At 55.0% G+C, this 16,106-nt stretch overlaps 1 protein-coding gene across 1 annotated transcript in view; it reads left to right on the forward strand.

The window, feature by feature from the left end:
- Nucleotides 1-16,106, forward strand: part of ASAP3 (ArfGAP with SH3 domain, ankyrin repeat and PH domain 3) — a 66,922-nt gene that overhangs the window by 15,087 nt on the left and 35,729 nt on the right. Inside the window, exons 3-6 of the mRNA XM_054011968.1 lie at nt 5,061-5,206; nt 11,276-11,350; nt 14,803-14,852; nt 15,338-15,464. Of these exons, the coding sequence (XP_053867943.1) occupies nt 5,061-5,206; nt 11,276-11,350; nt 14,803-14,852; nt 15,338-15,464 (398 nt within the window). The remainder of the gene's footprint in view (nt 1-5,060; nt 5,207-11,275; nt 11,351-14,802; nt 14,853-15,337; nt 15,465-16,106) is intronic.

Consider the following 16,106-nt stretch of genomic DNA (forward strand, 5'->3'; position numbering starts at 1 on the left):
TTAGCGGGCAGGGGAGGAAATGTTCCGCTGACTCTAAAGCCTCTTTAAATATTAAAGGTGCGAGTTCGGCTTTTGAATGCTAAGTGGGCTGGAAAATGCTTTGTAGTGTCTGGTGCTGGGTTCCTGGGCTGGCAGCGTCCGGCGAGCTCGCCCCTGGGCAGCACAGCTGCAAACAGTGGGAGGCTGGGAAATCCGATTTGAATTAAACAGCTTTTGCTTTCAAATAAGTCCCCTGGTTTCCTGGCAGTGAGCAGTGAACTTTGGAGAATCTCGCTGAGCCAAATTCTCCCCCTTCCCCAGAGTTAGCCTGTTCCACAGAGCCCTGGGGTGGCGGGGGAGAACCTCTAGGTCAGGGATTAAAGGGGAGAGTGGGGTGGGTGGGTCATAGGGCAGCTTCAACAGGAGAGATTGAGGGAACCCCAGTGTGACCGGTTCGGTCACAGAGATCCCCTTGGGACTGTCACCTGACGTGCTGAAATTTTCTCTGAGCCCATTTTCCCTGCCAGCTGGGACTCCAGAACCCTGCCTTGTTGAGCCAGACACGCTAGCCTGCTGCAACACAGACCCAGGGTCTGGACCACGCCCCCAAAGCTGCAGACTTTAACTAAAAACAGCTCAGCAGGTTACCTGTCTCCAGCACCCAGACCCCCAGCTCCCAATGGGATCCAAACCCCAAATAAATCCATTTTACTCTGTATAAAGCTTATACGGGGTAAATTTGTAAATTGTTCGCCCTCTGTATCACTGATAGAGATGCACAGCTGTTGGCTCCCTCAGGTATTAACCACTTACTCTGGGTTTATTAATAAAAAAAAGTGATTTTATTAAGTATAAAAAGTAGGATTTAAGTGGTTTCAAGTAATAACAGCCAGGACAAAGTAAGTCACAAAGCAAAATAAAACAAAACACGCAAGCCTTAGCCTAATACATTAAGAAACTGATGACAGGTAGTATCTCACCCTCAAAGATGTTCCAATCAGCTTCTTTCACAAACTAGACGCCTTCCTAGTCTGGGCCCAATCCTTCCCCTGGTGCAGTCTTCGTTAGATCCAGCAGACTTCTCGGGTGGTAAGCAAGGGTTTTCTCATGACTGGCAGCCCCTTTTGTCCTGCTCCACCCCCTTTTATAGCTGTGGCACAAGGCGGGAATCTTTTGTCTGTGCTTGTCTCCACCCCCACCTTATCAATGGAAAAGTACAAGGATTAAGATGGATTCCAGTATCATGTGACATGGTCACATGTCACTGTAAGACCCCTAGTCTCCATTCTTCCAGGGTTGGCCCTCATACACAGGAAGGTTTGCAGGTAAATAAACCGTTTACAACCAATTGTCCTAGTCAATGGGAGCCATCAAGATTCTAAACCACCATTAATGGCCCACACTTTGCATAATTATACTAGGACCTCAGAGTTATACTTCATATTGCTAGCTTCAGATACAAGAATGATACATGCATTCAAATAGGAGAATATATTCTGTAGTTTATAACCTTTATGATGCCTTACAAGAGACCTTTTGCATAAAGCATATTCCAGTTACATCATATTCACACTCATACACATATTTCCATAAAACATCTGGAGTGCAACGTCACACCCAGGTCAGACTATCGCATGGTTATGGCGTTCCCCCTAGAGGTGGCAGATCCCACTTCAAATCCCTCCTCCCAGTGGTTGGAGGGGAGGACTTGAATTGGGGGTCTCCCCAGGAGAGTACCCTAACCACTGGGCTACAAGAGAGGTCCTCTCCCAGCCTTGGCTTTCTTGCTGAAACCCCAAGAGAGCTTGTCGCAGAGAATCCAAGCAGAGGGAGGGGCCTGTTTCTAAGAGTGGGGTGGGGCTTAGCACATGCCTTGTGCCTTGGCCCCTCCCACGGGCCATTTTCGGCGAGGAACCAGCTAATGCGCTGGCTTCTACGAATCGCGTTCTGAGACGCCAACTCTCCCCGGCCGTTGTACTGGGAGCCTGGCTCCGCCTTTGTGAATCCAGTGCCTACCCGTTGGGCTCAGCGATGCTCAGTGTCCCCATGCCAAAGCCTCTGTGTGAATCTAGCCCTGGGTGACCTTGGGCACGTTACTTACATCGAGATTTTTAAAACAAGCGGCTCGTGTCTTTGGACGCCCAACCGGAGACGTCTTAAAAGGGCCTGATGTTCAGTAGGGGCCTCTGCAAACCAGGTGCCTCCAGGTGGGTGACCAAAATCGCCCTTCGCCCTCCTCCCTCGGTTTTCCCCGGGGTGGTGACAAGGGTGACGTCCCTCCCAGGAGTGGGGTGAGGGTGGAAAGAGGTTAATGGTTGTAAATCACGGCTGGGGGTTTATTTTAAATTTAAAATAATGTCCTTTAATGTGTACTCTTGGGTACAACATATGTGAAAATCCTTCTGAACCCCCCCCTTCCCCATTCTTCTTATTACAACCCCTCAGTCGATGCAACAGGGCAGTTCAGGGGTGGAGGGGCACAGCAGGGAAGCCTGTACAGCTGTCCTGGACTCCAGTACTTATCTGTATCTAGTTTCCTGCTTTTCTGATCACCTACCTACCTAGATCTCTTCTGTACTTGCAACCCCTGGTGCACCTGTGAAGTACTTGCATCTTCTCCAGTGTGTCCATCCTCCCGCCACACCTGGGAAGACAGGGAAGTGCTGTGACACCCCCCCAACCCCCGTCTGATCTATGGGGAACTCAGGCGCAGATTAAGGAGGCAAGATTATCAGACACTCCTCAATCCCCAGCTAGTGGGAGCAGCTGCAGAAGCAGCCAATGCAGGCATGAGGACTGTGGTGGTGCCTCCCCTTCCGCCAGCCATGTGTGGGGTGGTGATGGGGAGCTGCCGGGAGGAGCCAGCCAGAGACTCCAGCTGGTGGGAGCAACTGCAGAAGTAGCCAAGCCAGAGCAGGGACCCTCAGACCTTCTGATGTCATTGCTCAGTGACCTCAGACCCTTTGCGATGGCCTTGACTGGACTTTCTCTGCACTGTGACTGGCTGGTTTGCTCCAGCACCTCTCCCCGCCCCCACATCTCTGCACCACAGCTGTGCTCCACACCTGCCCCCTCACCCTCCTCTTCTCCCCTGCCCCACCTCCATCTTCCCTTCCCACGTAGCTGACCCTTCTCCTAACTAAATCACCCATTTAAAAAACAAACCAACGGTGGTACTAACATGCCATTCACTCCCATCATTGGGTCACTCTGCTCGTGATTTCTACCACGTACCCCACCTGTGTCTGTCTCGTCTCCTTACGGCAAGGACTGTCTACTACTCTGTTTGTACAGCGCCTAGCGCAATGGGACCTCATGCTTGGGTGGTTTTTGACCGGAACACCCAGTCGAAAAGGGACCCTGGCGGCTCCGGTCAGCACTGCTGACTGGGCCGTTAAAAGTCCCATTGGCGATACTGCAGCGCTAAGGCAGGCTAGTTCCTACCTGTTCTGGCACTGAGCTGTGCCCTGGAAGCAGCCAGCAGGTCCAGCTCCTAGGCAGGGGGGCCATGGGGCTCCGCACGCTGCCCCTGTCCCGAACACTGGCTCCACACTCCCATTGGCTGGTTCCCAGCCAATGGGAGCTGGGGGGGCGGTGCCTGCAGGCGAGAGCAGCGTGTGGAGCCTCCTGGCCCCCCGCCTAGGACCCAGACATGCTGGCCACTTCCAGGGCGCGCACAGCTGCAGTGCGGTGCCAGGAAAGGCAGCCTGCCTTAGCCCCGCTGTGCCGCTGACCCAGGTAAGCCTGAGCCCCCCAACCCAGAGCCCCTTCCTGCACCCCAACCTCCTGCCGCAACCCGCAGCCCCTTCTGCACTCGGAATCCCGTGGCCCCAACCCTCAGCCTGGAGCCCTCCCTGCACCCCAAATCCCTCATCCCCCCCACCCCAGAGCCAGCACCCCCAGTTAGAGCTCTCACTCCCTTCCGCACCCCAACCTCCTGCCCCAGCCCAGTGAAAATGAGTGAGGATGGGGGAGAGCGAGCCATGGAGGGAAGGGGGATGGAGTGAGTGAGGGCGGGGCTGTGGGGAAGGGGCGGGGCTAGGGTGTTCGGTTTTGTGTGACTAGAAAGTTGGCAACCCCAGCACAGACCCAGCACGCGGTCTGATCAGCTACTCGGAGACCTGGCAAACTTTTATCAGTATCCGAGGGGTGGGGTTAGGGCACTGCTTTTAGCTACCTCTTTTGGGGCACCGTCTCACAGCAGTGTTGCAAAATCTACAGGCTTGGCAGAAGGCCAAAAGTTTGGGGTGGGGGGAAGAGAAGAAATAAGATGGGGGGGCTAAGAAAAGGACACACTGGATGTGTGTTTAACAAAGTCTCACATCCCAGATGGTGGCTGGGAGTCAGCTGGAGCTGACGGTGGTGACGATGTGATCTGGAAAAAGAACAGGAGTACTTGTGGCACCTTGTCTCTCTGGCCCGCTGTGGTCAGGACACCTCTGACTAGGCTGATGAAGGCCTGGGGTCCCAGAAGATGGAGGGGTGGTGGCCATGATGGTGATGCTCGCTCCAGTAGCCAGTTTTTCTCCCCAGAGTCTTTCTCTAAAGACCTCAAAGGGAGTGTGGGTGGACTAGCCCCTCCCCGTTAAGCCTAATAACCCGCAAACCAGTTTTGGCTCATTTAACTTCCAGTCCCATGTTTTGTCATTTGCCAGGTGTGATCTGAACGTAGGCCTTGAGTTCTAGCAGGAGGCCTTTTTGTTTGGACTAATTCCATTTTTCTGTCTTGCTTTTGCATCTTTTCTCATCAACACCTGGGGTTGGGCCATTGGGACGTCTCGTGAACTTTCACTCTCTCTTCACAGTGGAGCTCATAATCCCTAGCTCCTCCTCCCTTTCCCAGTAGGAGGCGCTGTAGAGAACGGCGCATGCGCACTAGCTGCAGGGGGCGCTAGAGAGAAAGGGAGTAGGCGCGTTGGCTGGATCTGGCCATTCACAGCCTCTCCCAGCAGGAGGCGCTGTAGGGAACTGAACAGTATTGCTGTCTGGGGGGGAAACGTCACTGTTGCTCTTTGCCGGCACGAGGAGTCTCTGTAGACCTTTGTCCTGGTTTCACTGGTATCCTCTCCTTCCGCCTGCAGCACACGTCGAGAACGAGGAGCAGTACAGCGAATCTCTGGAGAACTTCGGCAACAACCACCTGTCCCAGAACAATCACGAGCTTTCCACCGGCTTCCTGAACCTGGCGGTCTTCACCAGAGAAGTGACCGCGCTCTTCAAGAACCTGGTAAGGAGCTGCTGCTCTCAACTCCTGCACCCCATGTCTTCCACAGGCTCCCCGTCTTGGTGACCAGGGAGGAGGTCAGTGACCTTTGGGTTAATCCCTGAAAGCGTAAATGTTGGGGGTGGGGGGATGACGTGAACGTTCCTGAGTTCTGGGGGGGGAATGATCTCTGTCTGGGTCTCGCTCTGTGGCTCAGACCCCCGGCTGCTCTAAAATCATTTTGAAAATGGGCCAGTTTTGTGCGTCTCCCCCATAGAGATCGGACGTGCTCCAACGTCAGTAAAACTGAGGGGGAAAGTGTCTGTCTTGTTTCTCAGCTGGTGGCAAAACCCGACTTCCTCTTGTAACCAACAGCTCTCGCTGCAGGGAGGCCTGCTCCACCTGTGTCAGGTCATGTTAACGTTAAATGTCGTATGCATGAACAGACCTACAGGGATAAGGAGACCTCAGACACGCGTGTGCTTCCCTTGGGGTCTATGTGCACGCATCCTGTTTGTACGAATACTTGCCTGGGGCATGAGGGTACCGTTCATGCATACGCACTGGCTCATGTAGCTGCGTGTCCAGGCAGGAACGTTGAGTTCATATCATATATAATACCAGGGTTGGAGGAGACCTCAGGAGGTCATCCAGGCCAATCCCCTGCTCAAAGCAGGACCAAGCCCCAGACAGATTTTTGCCCCAGATCCCTAAATGGCCCCCTCTAGGATTGAACTTGCAACTCTGGGTTTAGCAGGCCAATGCTCAAACCACTGAGCTATCCCTCCCCCCCAGTACAATGATGTGGAGGCAGGTCTATATGCCCAGGGCAAAAGGCGCAAGCACACGCTGCACGGACAATACAGGAGCCGATCTCGGGCTAGCCTGCAGCATGACCTTTCCGGTATCTGAGCATTTGTGACAATAGGGCATGGTTTGGCAGTGCAAATCTCCTCGTGAGTTTAGCTTAAGTTGGGCCCAACGCGGTACTGCTGAACCCAGGGAAAGGTAATTAACCAAATGCTTTTCTTGGCCGTTACTGTCGTTTATAAGCTTGAAAGCCATCGTGGTCCAATTCCCTGTCAGTCTCGCAGGCATCCTCTCGTGTCCTAGCTGGAGGAAAGTCTCCATAACTCTCCCAGCCAATTCCGGGTTCGGGAAAGATCAAGGACCCCATGGATGCTGTCGCCTCGTCGCTCACTTAATCGAGCAGTGTAGAATTTGTTGAATATCCTCTACCCTGGCTGGGACATGGACTCGGGGCAGGAGGAGGCCGATATTTGTTTCACATCAAAAGCATCTATGATCCTGTTTGCCCAGAAGGGAATCGAAACACAGCAAGGCCAGTTGGAAGGAAGGGAGTGGGGACAATTGGTAGAACATCAACTCAGTTAAACAGGGAGGGAGTGGGGAGTCTTAATGCCAAACTGCTTGAGGCCAAATTAACCTGAAATCTGGTTCCTTCAAGACCTCTCAGTCCCTGCACGGTGGAATCTGTGCTGAGAAGAGACCAGATCCCATGAGGCTTTGGAATAACAAGCCCCCACCCCGAGGAAGTTGGGTCAGTGAGAAATCCGGATGCAAAGCCCTAGGGCTTGCCCGTGGGAAGAGCCTGGTCTCTTGCCCGTGCGCCCTGGTTGAAGTCAGTGCGATTGCATTGGCGTAACAGCTCCGGCAGCATTCCCCCTAGATCTGTTAAAGGGAAGATTGAAGCAAAGGCATCCAGTAGCACTGGTAGAAAATGTGGGGGGAAGAGGAGGAGAAAAAGCTTTGTGAAATTTTCCTCGGTTTTGGGTCAACATTTCATTTGGCTGGAAATTCTCCACCCGCTCCTGGTCCTCAGCGGAGCTCTCCTAAGCTGAGATCTGCTAGGAGCTGTCCTGGGAAAGGCGTAGAACTGGTTCCCCCGGTTAGCGGGAGGGATCTGCTGTAGAGCGAGTCTCTCCACTCAAACACAGGCACTCCTCGCCGTTCCTGTGCAGTCACACGCTTCAGGGGTGTGAAATAGACACACAGTGGGACCTTCGTAATTGCTCCCTTCCCCGCTCCCAATGCTTTTCCAGGCATGTGAATCCCTGCAGGCCAGAGAAGCGTGTGTGTGTGTGTGTGTGTGTGTGAGACAAGCGAGCACCCAGATAGGGTACAAAGGTTATGTGCTGGCACCTGGATTCCTTTCAAGATGGGAGGATGCTGTTTGCTCCTTGTTGTCCCCTGGGCCTTTCCCAGCTGCGTTCCCCTGTTGTGGCCACATGGTTGTGTCCTGCTGCTGACCCTGTTGTTTGTCTGCTGCCCGGTGTGGTATAAATGCTTAGACGGGGGGAACGTTGCCTCTCGCCCCTGCAAGAGGGGTGAGCCACTTCCTGGCACCCTACCCCCTACTGCATAGCACTCTGCAGGAAGGCATGACCCCTCTGTGGTACCCTGTGCTGTCAACTGGTGCCAGGAGGGCATTGCTCGCTCCAGCTGGCTTGAGCCAGTGCACTGGGGTGGTCCAGGCCTTCTTGGCACGTGGGTCCCCCGGGGTAGACTGGGCAGGCGTCAGTGCCCTGATGCCAGGAGTCCTGGTCTAATGGTTTAAAATGGTTCTAATCCCATCGTGCCCAGTCGCCCCCCCTTCCTCCCGAGACCTCCCCTGCGGGTAAGCACAAAGCAGGGGAGGTCCCCCCCCCCCCCCCCCGCCCACAGCTGGGCCGGGATCGGGCAAAGCGCCAGGTGTTTCTGCCTGTGGGGGAGGGGATGCTCTTTAATCTGTTCGTTTACGGGCGGGGAGAGTGCAGCGGACGCGTGGAGACTCGGGCGGGATCCTGCTTCTGCTGGAGTCTATCGCAAACCTCTGACTGCCGCGGAACCGGACTGGCCCCTCTGACAACCGGTCGCTTGGTGAAAGCCGGGTTATGAAACGGGGGTGAGAGCTTGAGAGCCACATACTGGGCGGATGGGGCCATCGACGCGCCCCCCCCCCCCCCCCCCGCACTTTGCAACGCGGCCCTGAGTCCTGACCCCGAGCGCTGGGCTTCCCTCCTCACCCCGACCCACACAGCTCTGGCCATGCCCCTCACTCCCGACCCGCAGCCCCGCCATTCCAGGCCACAGTCAAGTGTTCAGGGAGGGGAGGGGGAGCAGTGACTTGAGCAAGTGGAGCAGATTAAAGAGAAAAGTGCTGAAATAGGGTCCTGGGGACCTTCCTGGAAAGCCGGCCTACGCGTGGGCTCCAATCCAGGCCTGAGCCTGGGCGAGTGGGGCGGCCCCTGCAGTGATCACTGCAAGTGTGTTCAGAGTTGCCCCCTGCAGTCAGCCCCCCAGAGCCTCGGAGCGCGATGGTTTCAGGCCACGCTCTGCGGGTGGGTCGCAGCTCAGGCTCCGGTCCCCGGCTGCGTTCCTTGGCCTGGCTGGGCATGTGCAGGCTTGTAACTTTCAGCAGCAAATCGTGTTTTCTCAGTGCAACGTATCCCGCTCCTTTCTAGATTCCTGGCAGGGTTTATGTACCTCCACCCCAGTCTCCCTGTAGTATTTCCTCTTCCCCACGTCGTCTTGGAAAGAGACACAGATTCCACGGACTCTGTGAGCCGAGGCCTCTGGGTTTGCTTTAACTTTCTCTTTCTGCCAGTGTTTCCCTCTCCCCCACATCCAAACCTTGGCCAATGGTCTCCCGCTCCCCTGTCCCGAAACCCACTTCATAATGGGGCGTGGTGGTTTAGTGGCTAGAGTAGGCAGGGATTGGGCATCTGGACACCCGGGTTCCATTCCGATCTCTGGGAGGGAGAGTGGCGTCATAGTTACCATGTGGGAAGGCTACTCCGGAGACCTCGGTTCTATTTCCCAGCCCCGCTGCTGACTCTCTACAAACGTTCTCAAGTCATGTTGGCTTTCTGTGCCTCAATTTCCCCCCTGTACAACATTTGTGTGTCTCCCCGGGTGTTGTGAGGGTTAATTAGCCTTTGTAAAGTGCTAAATGTCAAGGGGGGGAATCAGTGGTGGCTATCCCAATGGGCCGGCATCACGTGTTACTCTTTGGTGAGGGTTCAAAAGGCACAGGCGTTGGGGCTGTGGGTAAGAACCCCCCCCAGTCGTGGGTCAGGGCCCTGTTGTGCTAGGTGCTGTACAAACAGATGGTTCCGGTCCCAAAGAGCTTAAAATCCAGGTTGCGTGAGCATCTCCTAAACACTCAGGAGTTTATCCTCCCCCTTGGAAGTAGGGCAGGATTGTGATCCCTGTTGTATAGATGGGGATCTGAGGCACAGGGCGTTCCAATGGCTTGGCCAAGATCACACACAGTCTGGGCTGGGACCAAAGAATTCACCCCTGATCTCCTGAGTCCGTCCTCCCTCTGCAGCTGAGCTTCCTGGCTGGCAGGCAAAACACAGCACCAAGTGCAGAATGTTTGATGGCCTTTCGTGTCTGCCCCCCATCTCTGAGCTTCTGGAAGTTGCTGTCCTAACCCTCCCATTCCCCCGTCCACACCCCTGGGAAACACCCCATGTGGGACCAGAGCTGTGGCTTCACGTTCCAGCACGGCTTATCCCCCCGCTCACGTGAGAGATGCTGGTGAAGGATACACAGGAACCCCAGTGATGGTTTCACGCTGCCCCCATTCCCCTCCTGTCCCCCGAAACTCTCCCGGCTGCAGGGAGCTGGCGTCCCGTTGGAAGCCTGCCCGGAGGGACGTTCCAGGTTCTGTCCGATGCTGGGAAGTGGCTTCTGCAGTGGTGCTGGCAGCTTCTCGCTTTCTTTGCTACAGCGTTTAATTTTGTGCTGATCGCCGCCGCTGGAGAACTGCTTTGATGGTGGCATGGGGGTTGGGGGGCTGCTTGGACTAACCTCCCACTGATGTGGTTTGTGGTAACAGCCCCACATCTTGCAGCCATCCCCGGCTAATCAGCTACATCTGGCACAAAGTGGGCCCTTCCCCTCATCTTAACGGTTAAATCCGTGCCAGCTCTCCAGGTGGCCAGAGCCTGCCTGGCTCTTAACGCTTAGCAGGGATGGGACTTGCTTGACATGTTAGATCCTGACACTGCAGGGTGCAGTGTAGCCTGTGTGTGTCCTGTCCTGGGAGGAGAAGAGGGTTGTTGCGCTGTGGTCTGGTAGAGATGGCACTGGATTCAGACTCGGGAGGCCTGACTCTGGCACTGACCTGCTGTGTGATCTTGGGCAAGCCCCTTTGCTGCTCTGTGCCTCAGTTTCCCCACCTGCTCTTTTGTCGGACCATTTCAATTGTGAGCAGTTTGGGCAGGGACTCTCTGTTTCCCACTAAGTATCTGCGCAACACCAAGTGTAACAAAGCCATGATCTTCATAATGCCGAGAAGCCCCGATTGTAAGACAATCCTTTAAACCCATTGCTGCTGTGATTCCTCCAAAACATGGGTCTAAAGTCAGGCTGCTGGTATGCTGTGAGCACTGCTTATTACACTGATGGTAACTTGCCATTAGCCGGTGTTTCTTCCTTGTCTGGTTGTTGTATCCCTCTGTTGTCTCTCCTCTTGGACCTGGCTGGTAAGCTCGTCAGGGCGGGGACCTTCTTTTCAGTATATGTGTTTGGCATTGCTCTAATCTCTGTGGCCTTCAATCACTGCTCTGATACAAAGAATGAATAGCCCAGAGCAATATTTTCTTGTATTAGTTGCAGGGTTCAGCTGGCCTACGGACCAACCTGCCACAGGGAAGTCATGCCGCCAAAGCCTGGTGGCTATGCTTTTTAAATACAGCCCACGTACTATCTCAACAAGAGGATGTCCTTCCCCAGGTTGAGATGAAGGGAGTATTGTGCAGTGGGTCCACTAACCTCCAGCTACAGATTCAGCAGGGAACGTTCGCACTCCAGGACCCATCCGCAGGGGCGGTTCCTTTGTAGTCAGTTGCACACACCAACAGGCCCCTATCTAGCTTGAGTACCGGTTTTGTCTCCCTTGTTTACCAGGGGTCGCACCCTGCCTGGAACTCCAGTGCATGGGGGCACCTAGTGGGTGAATAAGGTACTGCTGGTAAACCTATTGTCACATGGGTGCAGTGACTGGGCAGCAGGTGCAGTTAGGGGCTGAGGGGCCTGCACCAGCCGCTTTGTAACCACTCCTTGTTTCGCTGGGTTTTCCAGGTGCAGAATCTGAACAACATCGTTTCCTTCCCCCTGGAGAGCCTGTTGAAGGGGCAGCTGAAAGATGGCCGGCTGGTAAGATCCCGCTCAGGTGGTGGGCCCTTGATGTGGGAGACGCAAGATGGCAGGGGGGAGCCCAGGAAGGACGGCTTCCGTCCAGCTGCCGTTTCATGTTGCTGTGTCCTTGTCTGGGGTTGACTCTTGTGTGTCCAATCCCATGCCAGAAGCGGGTCCTTCCGCCTGTGGTAGGTGGCTCCCCTGTGTTTCCTCCTTGGTTGATTGCAGCACCTCTGTGAGGGCCTGCACTGGTTCAGGTGGAGCCCTGCGGGAGATGGGCTCCCCTCCTGAGGGAGACGCCCTGCTGCAGATCTGGGGAGGCAGGAAAGGAAAGGCCCGACCCTCCTTAGCTCCCCGTCCCCATGTTACGACGAGGCATCCACCGGGGTGGGGATATGGCCTGCTCAGAGCAGTCCCCTCCCCTCGGCGTGCCCTGCCTTTCCCCTAACAAAGGGTCAGGGTTCCCATCTCAGCCAAAGCACTTTCCTTCCGCGCCTCGATCACCGCAAGGAGACAGAGCTGCCTAGCAAGTCACGCGGTCCATCGGCCACAGCCAGCCCTGCAGCGGGGCACGCAGTGACCAGACCAAAGAGCAGCTCCCGGACGTGGGGTTAGTAATAGTCTCGTGTGGTTTATACGTGCCCGGAGATCCCAGCTGAGAGCCGGGACCGTTGTGCTGGGCGCTGCACAGACACGGAGTGAGAGACCAATGGGGGAAGTAGAGCAGACTGGTCCCCGGTTTGGTCGGGGACGCTGAAGCACGGAGCAATTTAAAGCTGGCCAAGGTCACACAGGGAGCCTACGGCAGAGGCAGGGATTGGATGCTAGTCCAGGGCCTCCCCCACGAGATGATCCTTCCCCCAAAGCAACCTCTTAACTCTCGTCTCTTCTCCTGTCGGGGCCTCTCCCCTGCTGGCAGCTGTTACTGGACTAGAGCCTGTGAAGGGCTGTTGCGCTCTCCTAGTTACAGCTCCTAGCAGGCCCCAGTCTGCTAATACCTGGGGAAGAGGCGACGCGTCTTCCTGTGCCCTGGGAACCTGTCCCCCTCCAACCCGCGCTGTGTCACGACAGGCACGGGGTATCCTGGAGGCCAGTCCTGCACCGGCGTTCTCCGGAGGGCAGCTCGGAGCTGTGGCTGAAACAGCTGCAGCCCATGGGCGAGTTGCAAACGGCCCCCCGGGTCAGGCAGATTTGGGTGCCGTCATGTCTAGCGTCTTGTACACCTGGGTCAAGGGGGGAGGCCTGGGTGTGCAGAGCCTTCTCCCTGGGGGTGCAGGGAGGGGGAAGAAAGAAGGCTGGCAAAACAGTAACCGCAACTCCCGCCCCCATCCCTGGCTCTCTGCTCCCATCTCCTTGGCTCCTTCCCAGCTGCACCCTGAGGGAACCGGCCAAACGGGTCCCTCTGGGCTGAGGACTCCGGCTCTGGGGTCTCCTGCAGCGTGAAAAGCTGGTTGTCCCTCAACAAACCGCTTCTCTCCCGACCCGCCACGTTTTCCCATCCATCCCTGCCTTTGCCTTCCGCTGCTGGCTGGAACTGGCCCGAAGGGCAGAGGCTCGCGTGGGTGTCTCTGCAGGTTCCGTCTCTGCCCTGTGATCTGATTAAAGTGTCTCCCTTCGTGTGACCCGGTCTGTACCTGGTGGTGGGGCAGGGCTGGGGACCCCGTGATCTTCTCCCTCCCCATCCTTTGGGGAAGGGGGCTAAGAATGCCAGGCAGTCTCTTCTGACACCTGACCGGTGGGGGTGTTGAGCAGAGGGGGTTGTCCCGACCTCTGTCCCCCCTGACCATGGGGTGGAGTGGCCTAGGAGCTGCAGTGCTGCTGGGTCTTGCCTCCACGTCTGTGCTCTGCTGGAGTCAGAAATGTGTGGGGAGCCCAGGACCACAGTGGTAGGGGGCTGGCAGGCCGGGATGGAGGTGAATGGATGGGGCTGTGTGTGATGTTGCACTCCGTAAGCTTTATAAAAATATGTTTAGAAGTGTGAATATGATGTAACTGGAATATGCTTTATGCAAAAGGTCTCTCAGTGGTCACAGAGACCTCCTTGGGACTGTCACCTGACGTGCTGAATTTTCCTCTGAGCCCGTTTTCCCTGCCAGCTTGGGACTCCAGAACCCTGCCTTGTTGAGCCAGACACACTAGCCTGCTGCAACACAGACCCAGGTCTGGTCCACGCCCCTTAAGCTGCAGACTTTAACTAAAAACAGCTCAGCAGGTTACCTGCCTCCAGCACCCAGCTCCCAATGGGATCCAAACCCCAAATAAATCCATTTTCCTCTGAATAAATCTTATACAGGGTAAACTCATAATTTGTCTGCAAGTATAAAAAGTAGGATTTAAGTGGTTTCAAGTAATAACAGACAGAAGTAAGTTACCAAGCAAAATAAAACAAAACACACAAGTCTAAGCCTAATACATTAAAACAACAAGGAGTCTGGTGGCACCTTAAAGACTAACAGATTTATTTGGCCATAAGCTTTCATGGGTAAAAAACCCGCTTCTTCAGAGGCGACCCCCTGGTACCTAATACATTAAGAAACTGATGACAGGTAATATCTCGCTCTCGAAGATGTTCCAATAAGCGTCTTTCACAGACTAGACTCCTTCCTAGTCTGGGCCCATCCTTTCCCCTGGTACAGTTCTTGTTAGTTCCAGCAGATGTCTTAGGTGAAAAGCAGGGGCTCTCTCATGACTGGGACCCCCTTTGTTCTGTTCCACCCCCTTTTGTATCTTTGGCACAAGGCAGGAATCTTTTGTGTCTCTGGGTTTCCACCCCTCCTCCTAAATGGAAAAGCACCAGGTTAAGATGAATTCCCGCATCAGGTGACATGCTCCATTCCTCCAGGGCTGGCCCGTTCACAGGAAGGCCTGCAGGTAAATAAACCATTTCCAACCAATTGTCCTCGTCAATTGGCGCCATCAAGATTCCAAACCACCAGTAATGGCCCACACTTTGGATAATTACAATAGGACCTCAGAGTTCTACTTCATATTCCATTCTATATGCATCCGAAGAAGTGGGCTGTAGTCCACAAAAGCTTATGCTCTAATAAATTTGTTAGTCTCTAAGGTGCCACAAGTACTCCTGTTCTTCTTTTTGCGGATACAGACTAACACGGCTGTTACTCTGAAACCTTCCTATTCCTAGTTTCAGCTACAAGAGTGATACGTTCATACCAATAGGATGCCCACACTCAGTAGATTATAAACTTTGTAATGAGCCCTTACAAGAGACTTTTTGCATAAAGCATATTCCAGTTCTGTCAGATTCACACTTATAAACATATTTTTATAAAGCAGATGGACGTGCAACGTCACACTGTGGATAGAGCCTAACCCAAGAATAGCAAAAGATGCTCCAGTGCTGTCCAGCCCGGCTCTGCATTGGCGGGAGCGGGAGGGAGGGAGCCCTGCTCTGTGCCATGTAGAATCGGTCCCTGACTTCACTAACTGCTGCTCTCTCTGTGTCGCAGGATTACAAGAAGCAGATTGAGAAGGCCTGGAAGGATTATGAGACCAAAGTGTAAGTAGTCCCGTTGCCTCTGGCAGGAACAGGCTGATCCTCCTCCTCTAAACAAAGGGGTTTTGTGTGGGGGCTGCAGCTTGGGAGGTGGCTGGAGCCTGGCAGCGAACGAGGTCGCTGGCTGGAAATTAGTGCACTCCCGACCGGCCGGGCTCCAGCATAAGTCGCTGGTTAATGCCATCTGGGTGTTCGGAAAGGAGATTGGGGCAGGAGTGCTGGCTTGGGGGAATCTCCCAGCTCCTCCCAGCAGGAGGCGCTGTGGAGAATGATCCTGCATCTTGTGGTCCCTTCTAACCCCATGGTTCTATGATGGGGCTGCATGGACAGGTGCGGGAGATTTGGCTGGAGGGGAAGCTCTGAGTTCTGCCTCTCCCAGTGGGTGCCTCTCCCGATTGGGTCTTGCCAACAAGAACTACGGAGTAATTCAAGCGGACAGGAGGTCGGATCGGTCTTGACTCTTGCCTCTGGCTGTCCTGCCTCCCCAGAGCAAAGATCGAAAAGGAGAAGGAGCGAGCCCGGATAGCGGGACTCATCCAGGCGGAGCCGTCGCCAGCGGAGATCGCCGAGGAGACGCAGAAGGAGCGCCGGATGTTCCAGCTTCAGATGTGCGAGGTGACAGGCCTTTCCATGCCGGAGAATGGAGCTGAGGAGGGCAGTAGGGCCTGGAGCAGCCGTGGGGGCTCTTCTCTGGAGAAGCTGTACCAAGGCGCTCTACCCTCCTGGGGTCCCCATGGTATCTGATCCCTTCGCGCACGATGATGAACGTCACGGCCTTGTCAGGAAGGGAAGGATTAATTCAGATGGGGAGTTGAGGTGCGCAGAGAGACTTGCCCAGGGTCTCACTCAGGGAGTCTGTGACAGAGCCAGGAATTGAACCCAGCCTTCCTGAGTCCCAGTCCAGTGCCTTAACCACTGGGCCATCCTTGCTCAGCTCTAGCCAGGGCACTTTCTGCTGGAAGAACCTAGTGATCTGTAGAAAACAATCAAAGCGGATGAAGGAGTAAATGGGCCGTCGGTTACCCTACCCAACGGCCATCATTGCTCAGATACTTCAGGGCTGGGTGGTAGAGAATTATGCCAAGGGATCAACTCCTGCATGTCAGGGTGTGTGGGGCAAGGAGGGCTTAAGCCCAGGTCTCTCTGAGAACCAGGATACTCCTTGTCTGCAGAGTCTGCAACAGCCGCTCCGCCCCGCAGCGCGCTGCTAGCCTGCGCCTCTCAATCTGCCTCCTGTCTGCCACCCTCGCTAGGCCT

The sequence above is a fragment of the Malaclemys terrapin genome, chromosome 22, assembly GCF_027887155.1.
Source record: "Malaclemys terrapin pileata isolate rMalTer1 chromosome 22, rMalTer1.hap1, whole genome shotgun sequence".
Taxonomy (NCBI): domain Eukaryota; kingdom Metazoa; phylum Chordata; order Testudines; family Emydidae; genus Malaclemys; species Malaclemys terrapin.